The sequence below is a fragment of the Nicotiana tabacum genome, chromosome 23 (assembly GCF_000715075.1).
Source record: "Nicotiana tabacum cultivar K326 chromosome 23, ASM71507v2, whole genome shotgun sequence".
Taxonomy (NCBI): domain Eukaryota; kingdom Viridiplantae; phylum Streptophyta; class Magnoliopsida; order Solanales; family Solanaceae; genus Nicotiana; species Nicotiana tabacum.
Window position 1 is genome coordinate 124,477,344 of NC_134102.1, and position 15,148 is coordinate 124,492,491.

At 36.6% G+C, this 15,148-nt stretch overlaps 3 protein-coding genes across 4 annotated transcripts; 2 read left to right on the plus strand and 1 right to left on the minus strand.

The window, feature by feature from the left end:
- The first annotated feature begins 3,281 nt into the window (after positions 1–3,281).
- LOC107808085 (heat shock 22 kDa protein, mitochondrial-like) lies at positions 3,282–4,919 on the plus strand. Its single transcript, XM_016632567.2, has 2 exons — positions 3,282–3,610; positions 4,431–4,919. Exons 1-2 carry the CDS (start codon positions 3,391–3,393, stop codon positions 4,784–4,786), a joined length of 576 nt encoding a protein of 191 aa, XP_016488053.1. The 5' UTR covers positions 3,282–3,390; the 3' UTR covers positions 4,787–4,919.
- A 1,739-nt stretch (positions 4,920–6,658) lies between these two features.
- LOC107808083 (14.7 kDa heat shock protein) lies at positions 6,659–8,035 on the plus strand. Its single transcript, XM_016632564.2, has 2 exons — positions 6,659–6,983; positions 7,445–8,035. The coding sequence occupies exons 1-2, from the start codon at positions 6,803–6,805 to the stop codon at positions 7,780–7,782; spliced, it is 519 nt and encodes a 172-aa protein (XP_016488050.1). The 5' UTR covers positions 6,659–6,802; the 3' UTR covers positions 7,783–8,035.
- Positions 8,036–11,524: 3,489 nt separating this feature from the next.
- Positions 11,525–14,514, minus strand: LOC107808087 (uncharacterized). Of its 2 annotated transcripts, none has more exons than XR_001653053.2 (2): positions 13,567–14,513; positions 11,525–12,166 (listed from the first exon to the last, which is right to left on the minus strand). XR_001653053.2 is itself a non-coding variant. In XM_016632572.2 (2 exons), the coding sequence occupies exon 1, from the start codon at positions 14,407–14,409 to the stop codon at positions 13,630–13,632; it is 780 nt and encodes a 259-aa protein (XP_016488058.1). In that variant the 5' UTR covers positions 14,410–14,514; the 3' UTR covers positions 11,525–12,166; positions 13,620–13,629. The 2 variants fall into 2 exon arrangements, 1 of the variants encoding a protein (XP_016488058.1); XM_016632572.2 differs by having other exon boundaries at positions 13,620–14,514.
- Positions 14,515–15,148: the final 634 nt, after the last annotated feature.

Below are 15,148 nucleotides of genomic sequence, written 5' to 3' on the forward strand. Positions count from 1 at the left end.
AGAATGGACATGCTTTCAAATCTAGCAGTTTAAATCAAATCAATTTTATACAATTCAAGTTCATGTAATCCGGATATAGAATTTTTCAAAAATTTCACCACAACAACAGATAGCAACTAAGTGCATCAACCAATGAAAAACAAGTACAACCTCTCTGGACAATAATCTCTCACTGGGCTTCCAGCCCTCAGCACTCACACTCAATGGGTACCCGCGCTCACTAGGGGGTGTATAGACTCCGGAGGGACTCCTACAGCCCAAGCGCTATAATCTGTACGGACAACTCACGTGCTATAATATAAATATCTGGATCCGCACGGCCAACTCACGTGCTATAGTATAATATAAGGATCTGCACGGTCAACTCACGTGCTGCACGGCCAAATCACGTGATGTGGTATAATATCTCACAATCAGGCCCTCGGCCTCACTCAGTCATAAAGCTCTCCAGTCTCTCGAGCTCACAACAAATCATAAAATCAGCCCAAACAACAATGATATGATACATCAAATAATGAATAATAGAGACTGAGATAAAATAATCAAGTAAGTTGTGACTGAGTACAAAATAATAATTTTTAGCAGATAATTTAACATGTACACGACCTCTGTGGGTCCCAATAGTACCATCATATAGCCTAAACATGGTTTCTAGCATGACTTATAGTCAAATTTTTACAACACATAGAGAGCACATAGCTAACAACAAGTTATTCAACTTTACAGTTTCCACGGGACGGACCAAGTCATAATCCCCTCGGTGCACGCCCATGCGCACGTCACCTAGAATGTGCGTCACCTCCAAAATATTTACATAACATAAAATTCTAAGGTTTCATACCCTCAGGACCAGATTTAAAATCGTTACTTACCTCAAGCCGTGAAATTCTTATTCTGCAATATCCTTTCCTCGTGAATTGGCCTCCAATCGCCTCGAATCTAGCCATAAATAATTTGTTTCAGTCAATAAAATTCATTGAAATTAATTTCATAAGAAAATACTAATTTTTCATAAAAATCCAAAATTTAGCTCAAAAATCGCTCGTGGGGCCCACATCTCGGAATTCGACAAAGGTTACAAAATCTGAAAGCCCATTCAACCACGAGTCTAGCCATACCAATTTTACGAAAATCCGACCCCAACTCGACCCTCAAATCTTCAATTTAAACTAAGAGTGTTTTCAAACTTTTCCAACTTAATTCACCAATCAAATGATAAAAACAATCATGGATTCGGATAATTTAACCAATATTGAGCTAAGAATACTTACCCCGTTGTTTTCCTCGAAAAACTCTCGAAAATCGCCTCTTCCCGAGCTCCAATCCGTTTTTCTTAACTTAAACTCTTTGTCGAGACCTCTCTTCTATGCGATCGCGAACCAAGTCACGCGATCGCGATGCACACACTTCCACTGCCAAAAATTGACTCTATGCGATTGCGGATTATATCACGCGATCGCGTAGCACAAAAGAGACTACCCCCAAATTTGGCCTTATGTGAACGCGGTTGACTCCACGCGAACTCGTAACACTGCCTCTCAAACCTACGAGAACGCGGTCAGACCTACGCGATCGCGTAGAGCAATCTCCTCCCCTCATCTTCTGCTCAAATCCTTCTACGCGAACGCGACCTCATCCACGCGTTCTCGAAGCACAGCTTAATACACGTAATGGATCGCGTCCCTTCCTCTGCGACCGGATAGAACAAAAATCACCCCTGCACCAAATAGCTTACGCGATCGCGGGTGGACGTATGCGATCGCATATATGGAAACCAGAAGAAGGCAGCAACAAATATCAGCAATCTCACCAAGGCTAAAAATGATTCGTTAACCCCCCGTAACTCACTCGAGCCCTCTGGGACCTCAACCAAACATACCATCAAGTCCTAAAACATCATACGAACTTAGTCGAACCCTCAAATCACTATTACACCCCAATTCAAGCCTAATGAACTTTGAAATTTTTAATTTCTACGTATGACTCCGGAACCTATCAAATCACGTCCGACTGACCTCAAATTTTGCACACAAGTCATAAATAACATAACGGGGGTATTTCAATTTTCAGAATCAAATTCCAACTCCGATATCAAAAAGTCAACCTCCCCGGTCAAATTTCCCAAAAATTAAACTTTCGGCATTTCAAGTCTAATTCCACCACAGACCTCCAAATAATTTTCCGGACACGCTCCTAATTCCAAAATCACCATACAGGGCTATTGGAATCATAAAAATTCAAATCCGAGGTCGTTTACATATAGGTCCATATCCGGTCAACTTTTCTAACTTAAATTTTCAATTATGAGATTAAGTATCTCATTTCATTCCGAATTCCTTTCTGACCCGAACCAACTAGCCCGATAAGTCATAAAATAACTATAAAGCATAAATTGAGCAGTAAATGGGAGAACGGGGTTATAATACTCACAACGATCGTCCGGGTCATTACAGATATAGTCAAAGATTGTGGGTAAAAACCATAATCTTAGAGATACACTTTTGAATTATTCTCTATCTTTGTATATATATTGATAGGTATAATCTATCTTTTGAAGGAAATAGTGAAATACACTTACATAATTCACAAACAATCAACTACGCTCACTATGCCTTCTGGTAGATAAGAAGGGACTACTTTGAGGAGCAAACCTTGATAGAAGGATTCCATATTCCAAGTTGGTGTTTAATTATGTACTATGTTTAAGAAGGAATTGAACTTTTTTTGAATTAGTGATCTTATACAAGTCATAACAATTTTATGACTATAAATTTATCTCATTAAAAGTTAAATTATTTTTAAAATAAAAATATATTTTTGGAAACAAATTTAAAAAAATGGGACATAAAAAGGAATAGAGAAAAACAAAAAGATAAGAGGATAAAGCGAAGGAAATAATGAGAATTGAATCCATACACAGTTGCATATTCACTTATATTAACGATTGTTAATTTTTACTTCGTTAAATCATTTGATCATAATAAGTTAGAATTGCTTTTATATGAACACCCATTATGTGGGTGAATATCTACCATACCTTTAGACCGTATAAGTTTCGGTGGTATATTCTTTACTTTTCAATATCTAATCTATATTTTAGTTTCGACAAAGTAATTTATGCACTCACTTTTATTCTGAAACTTTTTACAATTTGTTTCAATTGTTGGTCTTATTTCATTTACATTTGATGAAGTTCCAAGTAATTATCCCAATTACATACCAAGAAGAGTATACATTCGGTTAAAATAAAATAAAAAAGGAACAAGTCCATTTTACCCCTCCAAGTCACATTTGGTTTGAACGTCAAGAAAATCTATTTGCATAATTAACCTCTAGAAAATCCCCTGCTTGGGTGAGAAGAAAACTGCGAAAACTTGATTTGCTGCAAAAATGGCGTTTCGCACTGCTTTACAGAGATTGAACTCTTCATCAACCCTTCTCTCCAACTTCCTTAATACAGGCCGTACTGTTTCCGTTGCGCCGTTAACATCTCGTTTTCTGAGCTATAAGAGTAGTCATGTTTCCGTTGTGGACTCTAACGAAGAAAGCTTTACTATCAATGCACTTGGAGGTTCTTTTCCTCGCTCTGATCAGTTCCCTATTCAACGTGGTATATATCGTCGTTTTCTCTTTCTTTATTTTAACCCAATTTCATTTTGCATAATTTCGATCCTTTTTATTTTATTATTTTATGTCTGTAACACGTTTTACGAAGTGAACTTTCTATATTAACAAGTATTGGTGTGACTGTAATGCAAATCTCTACTTATTCACGTTAAATTGTGTTGAATATTTTAATAAAAGGATAATTATTAGAGAGCGGACCATCTTAAATTATTTATGTTATATCAGGATTACGTTTGTCATTTTCAATTCAGAATTGTTGGTTGATTTGGTGGTTTCATATTTCCTGAAGGTGTACGGGATCAATATACGGAGAACCATTTCAACACGGTGTTATGGTTCTTTCCGTTTAAACCTTTCAGTTTGTAATTGCTGCTAGATATATTATCGCTTAAGAACTTCTATTGCTGTATTTTTTATTGTGTTTACATAATAAGCATGACATGAGTTCTACTAATACTTTTTATTTGCATTATTAGCATAATATTCGGATGAGATGAGTTTAAATAGAGTGACGTGTCAATGAGGATTGATACAGCCGACCCAAATTTATTTGAGATTGAGGCATAATAGTTGTTCACCAAAAAGTTTAATTGATGAGAACCTTTTATTTATTTATTTTTATTTGTATCGCCATTCTTACGTGCGACTTAATTTGTTTGTTGGGTAAGTACCTGAAAAATATTTTGTTGACTCGGACTCAAATTGAAGACCCGATGTTAAACTTTTTTACAATGTCTCAAAAAGTTGATTTTATGTTTAGAAATGTGTGATGATTTTGGTATTTTTTTTTATATTATGTGAAGGTGCATCTGATCAGTACATGGAAAACCCGTTCCAAATTTCTGGACCTCGAGGGTCATACGAGGCGAAGAATGTGGATGAGGGAATGTTTGTGAGGATGGAAATGCCGGGTATTGATAAAGAAGATGTGAAGGTGTGGGTTGAATATGGGAATATCTGCATAAAAGGTGATGGAAAGAAGGAGTCTGAGCATGAGGACAGTGGAAGAACTTACAGTGCCAACATTGAGATCTGCTCGAATTCGTTTCAGCCTCAGTATATGGAAGCTGAGATGAAGAATGGTGTTCTTAGGATGGTAATACCCAAGTCCAAGACTTCTCAGAAGGTGACTGGCTCTTATGAGATAAAAGTTAAGTAAGTCTGCTTAGGAATATCATGTCATTGGTCTCATTAGGTGGATAGTTAAGTATAGATAGAAGATTATTAAAAGTACTTGCGTACAGATACCTTCTTAGATATTGAAAAATCAACTCTTGCTGAGTCGTTTTGGAACTACTTTAATTTGCTGTTGAATTTTTAGTAACTCTACGGATTTTGTGATAGCAATTACTCGTTTAGCTTGATTTGGTGTCCTCACCTCACTGAGAGGATGACGACATGTTGATTAGAATTCCCTTGTGTGTTGTGCTGCTATATGCTTGTTTTAGATTATGTCATTGGAAAGTTTTGTTACTAAGTGTTTTGAGCCCTCTAACTTCGGCAGGCTTAAAGTGTTATGAGGAAAGACAGGCAATGCACCCTCAAGTCCTATGTACTTGAGGTAGCATAGGTTACTTCTGCTTAGGCATAATATATATTGAAGTACTTTTTGAATACTTAACATAGAAGACTGGTTTCTTTTGGAAATCTTTTGTGTTATTGAACATGATTTAGTACTTCAGGTATTAGTACTGCAAACACTTTGCTTTTACAAAAATGAAAGCTTCTCTTCATAAACTTGTTATTCCACAATTAACATAGTGAAAATCAGCTAATGTTCTTATTCAAACATGTTTGCTTATGTTTGGTCTTGCAACAACTCTACAAGTTTGAAACAATCGAACATGGATGTATCTAGAAGTGTTTGTTAAATATTGATTAAAGTTCAGTTATTAGCTACCATCTCAATGGCTTCTTTCTCTCTTCTAAGGCCTTGGCTAGGTTTACTGAATGCAAACTCAATCATTTTATAGATTGAATTGTGCTCAAATACTATCTATATGGGTCTTTTTCTGGTTTTCTTATGAATGCAAAGCACACAACTAAGTGTTATTTTTTAACTCATTATTAGAAGATCTGAACTTGCAACTTGTTAGAGTGCATTGGTTGAAGAGATCTTCTTTTTGCCTTCCTCTCCTAAATGTTTGCCTTTTTCAGGGGATTTTAATTTATAGTAGTACATCATTCAAGTTTTTTGGTTTTGGAGGCTGAGGTGAAACTTGCTAGTTCATCACATTTCTATCCCAAATATTAGTCAGTTGCTCTTATCAACATTTGGTACAAGTCTTGACGCTAAGGTTTATACATATTTTACTACTACACCGTACAATCATATCACCAAACTCGTCACCACTTATATCTGCGCTGCTTTGATTCTTTCAACAAAAGATCTAGTATAAGATGCATACTACAACATGGGTAAGACAAAAAGGTCAAATGAATTGGGTTTCCAACAGCAATAAGAACTAGAATCTAGGAAGAAGTTACCCACTGAAGCTGTAAGGTGAGTAGTGAATCTTGTTAATTGGCAACACCAGGTAATGTTTCACAAATAATCTACCTTTAACATATCTTGAAGAGATTAGAACTACAGACTCGGGGTGGAGAATACAGACATTCATCAAAAGTCAATAAATTCAAGATTTGAAACATTTTCCACATAAAAAGCCATACAAACAAAGTCATAACAAGTTACAGTAGCAGAGTAGCTTAAAAGAATCAATATGATAATATTGCAAAATAAACCTGATGGCTAACATCTTGAGACATGAGGTGTAAATAATTGTGCTGGGTCAAAATAGATGCCTTGTTTTTGTGAAGCCTTTAAAATGTAAATTGGATATCGTACCAATGAGCTACCACTCAATTTTCCAAATTGGTGTATGAAATGTCTACAAAAATAGCTCGATAGTCTTGAATTTTTGTCCTTATTTATTTTATTTAAGTTTAATAAGTGTTATCCCTCGTCAAAAAGTTAAAACCACTCCAAAAGTGTATTCTGCAATTTTTTTATACAAATGGGCCTAATGGTCCTAAGCGAAGCTAATAGGACTGAACTTAGCGGCCTAGGCAAAAACCAGATCCAAGTACACCATTTCATTGCCAAAAACACCTCTAAAACCTTGATTGATTGAGAAAAGCACAAATCGAACACCCACTCTCTTGTTCATCAATTATGACTTCTTCAATGGCTCTAAGTCTGAGAAAAGCAGCCGGAGTTTCAACACTGTTCAAATTACTCAGCCCCAAATCCCATTTTACCACCGCGCCACCTTCAATCACACGCTTTTTTTCCTCCACTACCACCTCGGATTCAGATTCCATGAGCAAAGAAGAGAAGAAGTCTCCAGACCCAAGTAACCGATTCATCTGTTTATTTATCATTTTATATTATGCGATATTTGCACAATTATATTAGGTAAATATTTTGGGTTTAACTAGTTGATTATTGACACATTAAATTACGCCCAGACTCTTTTTAGTTTAGTAAGAGATTGATAATAGTATAGAAGTTAGTGTTCGATTTGGATAATATTGCTAATTTGTCATTAAAGTGGAACGAAAATAAACCAAAAATGTAGCCTAGGGCTTTGGTCTAGACCCTGTTGGAGACAACAAAAACCTGGTATTTATGTAGAAAAGGATAGAGGCGAAGTTATTGCCACTTACCCTAGGGATTTCTCTCTTTTTTTAAAAAAAATAGCTATACATGATTCATGTAGTCAATCCTAATTAGTTTGGGATTGAGCCGCTGTAGTTTTACCATTTATTTATTCCTATCAAAGTTGTGTTTTTTGATTCCCGTTATTATTTGCAGTTATGGTAAAGGGTGCTCCGCAAGATATCAAAATGGAGAACCCATTTCAGTCAGCTGGACCTCCGAACGTGCTAGAAGTGGATAATATGAAGGATGGAATACTTGTGAGAGTGGCAATGCCTGGTGTTAGTGAAGATGGGATTAAGGTATGGTTAGAGAACAACACTGTTTACTTTACTGGGAAAGGAGAAATTGAGTTGGAAACTGAGAAATCAGGGAGGAAATATGGAGGGAGTCTTGAGTTTAAGACTGATTGCTGTAAAGCTGAGAAGGTTGAAGCACAAATCAAAGATGGTATTCTTAAAATGGTAGTTAAAGGTGAGATGGGAGAAGATTGATAGCTTTGAGTTTCTACTTTTGTTTTCTTTTTTGTTGATGTAATCCTTAGACTTCATTTATGAAATATTTATAGGATTTGGGGGAAAGGAGCATTGGCGTAGCGAGAAAACGTATCTAGGATTTTAAGAGTATGGGTGCATTATAATACCGATGGACCGTCTAGCTTGACTCCATCAAAATTGTGATATAACAACTTACCGAACAAACCATGGTTAATAATATTATCACAAGGAAATATTATTTCGTTTACAATTATTTTTATACCTTAAAAATAATTAATAATAGCATCGTTATTTGAAGAAAACTCACTTCACAAATTAAAGAAAAATTTGAAGGAAAATATAAATGAGAGAAATGATAAAGAAATTAGTTAGAGGATGACTATAGAAAGAGAGGTAAGGAGGAGAGGTGAATTTTAATTTTTTAGGAATGTTAAAACTCAAGAATGAACCAAAAAAAAAAAAAAAAGAATAAACATAAAATAAAGAAAAGATAAAACAATAAAAGAAGAACAACAAAATGAAATCAAAAAAGAATAGAAGGAATAGGAAGACGAAACAGAAAAAGAAAAGACTTGAGATTCGAACCCCTAACCTGGACTATCAAAGGGGAACACACTCACCAACGTATCAAAGTGGCATCTTGCGCATGGTGGATCTAATTAAGTATAATATCAGAAAAATTACAGTGCTATATGCAGTTAACTGAGGGGAGCATGGGTTCACGTGAACCCATACCCCTCCCTGTAAATCCGCCCCTGGGCGTAGCTGGTCAAGTTGCTGCATGGTTCGAGCCATGGAAACAGCCTCTTGCAGAAATGTAGGGTAATGCTGCGTACAATAGACCTATGTGTTCCGGTCCTTCCCCAAATCCCGCTCATAGCGAGAGCTTAGTGCATTGGGCTGCCCCTTATAGGATTTGGGAAAATATTTGCTCAAATGTCAATGCTAGATGATGGTTGTTAGAATTTCTAAAAATTAGGGGAGGGATTGCAAATATTTTGAGAAAAATGATACTTCTTGTGTATACCTTGAATCATAGTACTAGCAGATTTTAAATTTTGTTTGTTGTTCATCGATTAGTACTTCTCTTGAGCGAACAACATTTGATGTATACTTAGAACGCCAATGAACGGGAAACTTGGCATAATTGATTAAATTGTTGTCATGTGACTAGGAGGTCAAGGGTTCGATATGTGGAAACAACCTCCTATAGAAATGCAAGGTAAGGTTGCGTGCAATAGACCCTTGTGGTCCGGCCCTTCCTCGGACCCCGCTCATAGTGAGAGCTTGGTGCACCAGATGCCCTTTTATGCTGCATAGATGAGTTTATGTTGATCGGCTTTATTCCATGGAGATGAACTATCAATAAAGATCCACTACTATATTAGATCTTCTTTTAGAACTTGAGCAGCACTGCCTTTCTCCATATTTGTTAACAAAAGTGTTTTATTTAGTTAACTGTTGAACTGATTCATGTTTTTCTTATCTGGAAGTCTTTTTTGTTCTTTTTTTCCTTTTGCTAGTCAATTAGCAAGGAAACACACCTGCTTTAGGAGATCGCTTAACTGCAATAGCCAATAAAGATAGGGGACAGAATATAAAGAAACTGGTTTTTTATACATGAAAACAAAAGGAGAAAATCATAGTAATCAAATGGGAACACAAGATTTCCAACAAATAAACACTTAAAAAGAATATGTATTCAAGTTCTTGTTAAGATAAGTCACTCTTTGTTCATTCGATTAATCAGCCATCTTCTTTGTAGTGATCCAACGGAATCTCAGTAAACTAAACAAGAATGCGAAAACCCGGCTATGGTTCTCGTTGATCATGTGGCTCTTTACCCCACCATGTTTTTCCTGGTGATGTTTTCTAACATCTCCTCTAACAATCACTTGCTTTCTCCCAACATCTATTGTATACTCCCTCAACCCTGCCAAGTTTAGTCAAAGTTACTAAAATTCAAAACTTTATGCACATTCGTATTTGTAATTTCTTTGATGGAAGGGAAGCTTTGGAGCAACATGCAAGTTGTCTCCGTGTAATCTATAGGTCACGGGTTCGAGCCGTAGAATAAGTCAGCTGCCTACATCACACCCCTTGGGGCAGCCCTCCCCCAAAACGGGATATTTTGTGCACCGTGTCCCTTTGATGGAAAATGTCTTTCAGTAACCAAATACCAGAAAATCACTTCCTCCTCGAAAACACTTTTGATGTGGAGTATTTTTTTCAATGGAAAGTGACTTCCGTCATAGCTAACACTGCCAAACAAACAATTATTATGGGAAGAGTACTCTTTCTCACCTGTTATCTTTGAGATGACTTGAGATATTCTGCCTCTGCAATGTGTGCATCCCAGATTTGCATTCACCACCACTACCTGAAACTAATATCACCAATCCTCATAAGAAACTAAACAAGCCTAAACACCATGAATTGATGTTGCCAAAAAGAGAAGTCCCCATCATATATTATTCTGAAAACATGACTTTCCCTTGCTAAAACACCAAGATAATGAAAGGAAAAGTCATAATTAAGAACCTACCGAAGGAAGCTTAAGCTTAGCGACATTTAACAGAGTCTGCTTTTGACTTTTATCCATGCTGTTGCTCCTGAGATTTTCCTCTGATAATTGTGATGAATGATTTAAAGGAAGAGAGTTGTTAGCCTAATGGGCTAATTGTATTACACAGCCTGGTCAACATATATATATTAATACCTTCTAACTTATCCTAACTAATCACTTTCAACACATACTCTAATACATCCAAAGTATAACTAAATAGAACAATCATTTATTACAATCCCTCCTTTGTGTTCCAGATTACAAGGTTAAGAATTAAGATAAATGCGTTTAAAACTGGCAGATTGAGAGTAATGAGGACTAGTTGGGTAAGAATTTGGCATGTTATGGCCACCAATAACGAACTTTCCCCTTTTTACCTGAAGGTGGTCTTCACGTTCCCATCAAATACTTGTATTCAAATGCTAATAATACTAGGTGCTGACATTCAGACAAAGACGGAGCTTTGTTTATTTTATCTGTATGGGAACTACCATAATTTATTTAGTCCGTGAAACAGGTTAACAGCTACTAGTAAGAGATTATAATACTATAAGAAAGGGCTACCTCTTTACTCTTTCAGCAACAGTATTATTTATGTAATGCCGCCAACTAACCAAATAATAATTAGCAGCAGGCTCCCTTGGCCCCTATCTCAAGGTCCAATATGTAGAACATATGTATTCTCCAAATTATACGACACATTGACCACGAAATCAGTTTTAGCCTTCTCTCCTAGGACATTGGTAGAAGGTTCCACTCGTGTATGGCATGTTCTTCATCAGAAGGAAAAAAAAGGTCATTTCTCTAACACAAAACTGAATGAAATTATCTTCCAATTTTCCTTAAATTTCTTTTGGTTTGTGAAAAGCCAGCTACAGAAACCCACCGTACTGATTGGACAATATGTCAGTCTAATTGGCATTGGGGCTCAAAGCGACAAAGCCTCAAACGCATCCAAGATTATTTTACAGAAATGAAAGATGAAAAGAAAACAGCCCCAGACATTGGTCCAGTAGTAAGAGCGCCGAGAGTGATGTGTGAGTTTAACACATGTCGCAGGTTCAAACTCTCCACCAAGTTTTGAAATGTGCGCCGTTGGCTTTGAGAGATATACGGTTATAAAAAGAAAAAGGAAAAGAAGGTGGAAACCAAAGAACTCATAGAGGGGCAAGCTCAAGTAATTCCGACATCATGCTCACAATATCAAATCCATGGCTTCTACATGTTGACAAACAGCAAAGTGAATAGTAAAAACAGAATTTTCAGAATCAGATCTATAACAATATCAGTCGAAATATAAGTCGGCATTTCGTGTGCTTCTCCATACAGGACTGAAATGCTTCTCCATAGAGAGTAGAGACTGCACAAAAACGAATTATGGATTTCATTTTAAGACTGTTGTAAGCAAAACACTTCATTTTTCACTTAATAACATGGATGACAACATGTACACAAAGCGAAGCACGGATCCGCCGGGTCAGAGGCACTTTTACGACCATCTTTTTCGGGGAAGCTGGGGGGGTAGGACTGGTTTTTGACTTTCAGAAACAATTTCCCAGGCGAAGCAAGAATCTCATAATCCATCTCATGTCAATCAGGCCTCTCGAACCGAACTGCATGCAGTTTCCTCGCCATATGATTTGCTATCCGTACAGGAAATGGACTCTCGCATTAAACATCAAGCGCTTGCCAAACTAAAATAGAGACGACGCGAGAAAATAGACATATTCAAGAATAAAACTGCACCCAGCCATGCTTTTTCCTCAAAGAGCTCGCAGAAAGTACAACAGATCCACTTCGTTTGTGTTCATCGCCCTGCATGAAGACATACAGAAACGAAGAGCAGTCATGCATGATGATTCCCCAGCTCCCAAAGTATTGCAAAATATATAGTTAAAAACCGAGAGGAAAATAAATACAAAAAGGTAAAGAAAGTTTCCAGCTTTTAACAAAGGAAAACAATCTCTATTCAGCCAGAGATTTCACCAACCACCAGGCTTTGCAGTTGCTCAAATGATCCCCATTTAGAAATGCATTAATTCCTTCCATCTCCCCCTTTTTGTACAAAATGAGATGCAGATGTATGCAAATTTTCATCATTCTCAAACACAAATTGTACTCCTAAGAAAATCCCACCCCAAAAAAAAACAACCCACAATCTCTCCCTCACCTGATCGAGTACACAACACTGTTTTGATACACTTCAAGAGTGCTTAGGAAATACAAAAATCAATATCTAAAAGAACAAAAAGTATGTTCCATTCTTGACTCATCCTGATCCTGTAACTTAAGCTATATCAAAATGTTAGACAGTATTCTAGTTGAATTTTATACAAATATTTCAAGTAGAAAAAATCCTGATGAGATTAAAAGAGGTCTCAAAAAGGGAAATTACTCTCCCAGACTAATTGATACAAGACTAACAGGTTTTCTCACTGCAAATCTGTGTCTAACAGTCGAGGAACTAACCAATCTTAAAGAAATTCCATTTAAATTAATACCAAGATCAACCGTCAATTTTTGGTAAAGCCTTTGATATTTACAGTCTTACCCATTCTTACACTGGGTCACCACACAATAAACCTTGCAAAGCCTAGGCGGACTTAGAGCTCCAATAGAAGTCCATGAAATCCAAATAAAATACGGTAACATCCTACGAGAAATCTGAAGCATGGGTTAATTCTTTACCTCTATAAAGCGTTCCAAAACCAGAAGACACATGATGGAAAATACTTCAGAGTTTGCTCAGTAGTCTTGTCAGCAATTCTTCTAGAGTAGAGAGTACTTTATCTTTATCACTTCTCAGTTCTAACTAACCTAATTCTGAACCTAAACCACCACCCAAGTGCCAAAACTTCTACTAACTGAAAAATCGTGTACAAGCTTGAGGAAAATGGAAACGCATGAAACTCAGGAAAATGTTAAAATATATAATTAAAATGTAACCTGAACTACAACCAAAAACTCGAGAACAAACAACACAGTCTCACCAGAAATTTATAGCTCATTACATTGAAAAACATCAACGAATTGTAAAACAAACAAGCAATGATACGAACAACTCATTAGCAACTTTGATGTGCCACTAAAATTTCAACTGAACCAGTACTTTTGATATAGAACATAAATATACATGAGAAAACCACTAAAAATTTAATAAATATTAGCTTCTGAACCCTTAAATTTAGATGTATAATGAGTTTAGAGCAAAGAACCTTATAGGCTGAACGAATTGAGTTTAAAACCTGGATCCGACTCTGATACCCACCTCATCTTCGTCACGAAAATCCTCCATCTCTTCGACTCTTCTCCATTAACAAAGGTCTTTCTCTTTCCTTCCCCTTCCTCTCCCTCTCTAACCGCGAAAATCCTCCATCTCTTCGACTCTTCTCCATTAACAAAGCCTTTTCTCTTTCCTTCTCCTTCCTCTCCCTCTTTAACCGCTCTTCTCGCAATTCCTCCACCGTCTTTTTTCCTCCATTACTCTTTTTTACAGGCTTCGAATAATAATCATTATCATTATCTTCGTCACTCTTTTCATCATCATCTCTCGTTTTATTCTCCATATACCAAGGCAATTTCGTTCCTTTACCAACAATTCCATATCCTAACCTATACTTCTCATCCTCCGCAGTAATAACCCTAGGCGCTTGCTCTTTCTTAATCCTCTTATTATTATTCCTTCCGTTTTTCTCCTCATCTTCTTCTACTTTTTTAACTGGATCGAAGATTCGAATCCCTTCGAATAAATTGATGTGCTTAGAATCCGATTTTCCACGTTTCTCCTCCGCCGATTTTGATGGTTCCGGTTTCTTCTCCGGCGATTTCTGTCCTGACGACGATTTTTTGACGTGATTCGACGACGATGATAATAAGCCACGCGCTTGACGGAGCTGCTCCAGGCGATATTCTGAGTCGCGCTTGCGAGATTGTTCCTGCTTGAGCTGTTCCTCTTTAGCTGCGGCTTCCTCGTCTCGCTTTACTTTCTCGCGGTTTTCGTAGTTGTATACGTTCCATCGCTTCTGTGGGAGAATGTTCAAACCTCCATGACCTCCCATAACTTGATTGGTTTAGATCTCTGAAAGGAACAATAAGTTTTGGCAGATGAGTTTTGGGGAAATTGATATCCCTAATTTGGGGAATTGAAGTTAGCATGAGATCGATATCGGGTTCTGGTTTCTCTTATAATGGGCCTTGTCGGCGTTCTAATGTAAAACAACCATGTATTAGCTAATTTTCGGACTGATAATTGAAAAATAGCCAGCATTTACATAGTCATTAAAAAATAGTCACTATTTTATTACAATACGAAAAGTTCTAGCATAATATACTGGAAATTAATGCACTTGTATATGAACTTTCAGCATATTATGCTGAAACTCCATCACACGAAAAGTTGAAGCATAATATACTGAAAATTTGGGCACATGTGTATGAACTTTCAGCATATTATGCTGGACCAGTATATATTGCTATAACTCCAATATATTATGATGGAGTTCCAGTATAAATATACTGTAACTCCAATATATTATGCTGGAAGTTCACATGTAAAAAATTCGAACTCCAGTATGTTGGAATATTTTCCAGATTTTGAACAATGTTTTCGTTCATATTTATCTTTATATGAAAAGTGGCTAAATTTCGATTACTTTTGAAATTGCGGCTATTTTTCAATTATCACTTGTAAATTTTGCTATTTTTGACTTTCACCCCGTTCTACGGTACTGACCCGGGAAAAAAATAGGAGTAATTACTTTTCAAATTTATTTTAAGAATTAATAGATTTGTTTAATT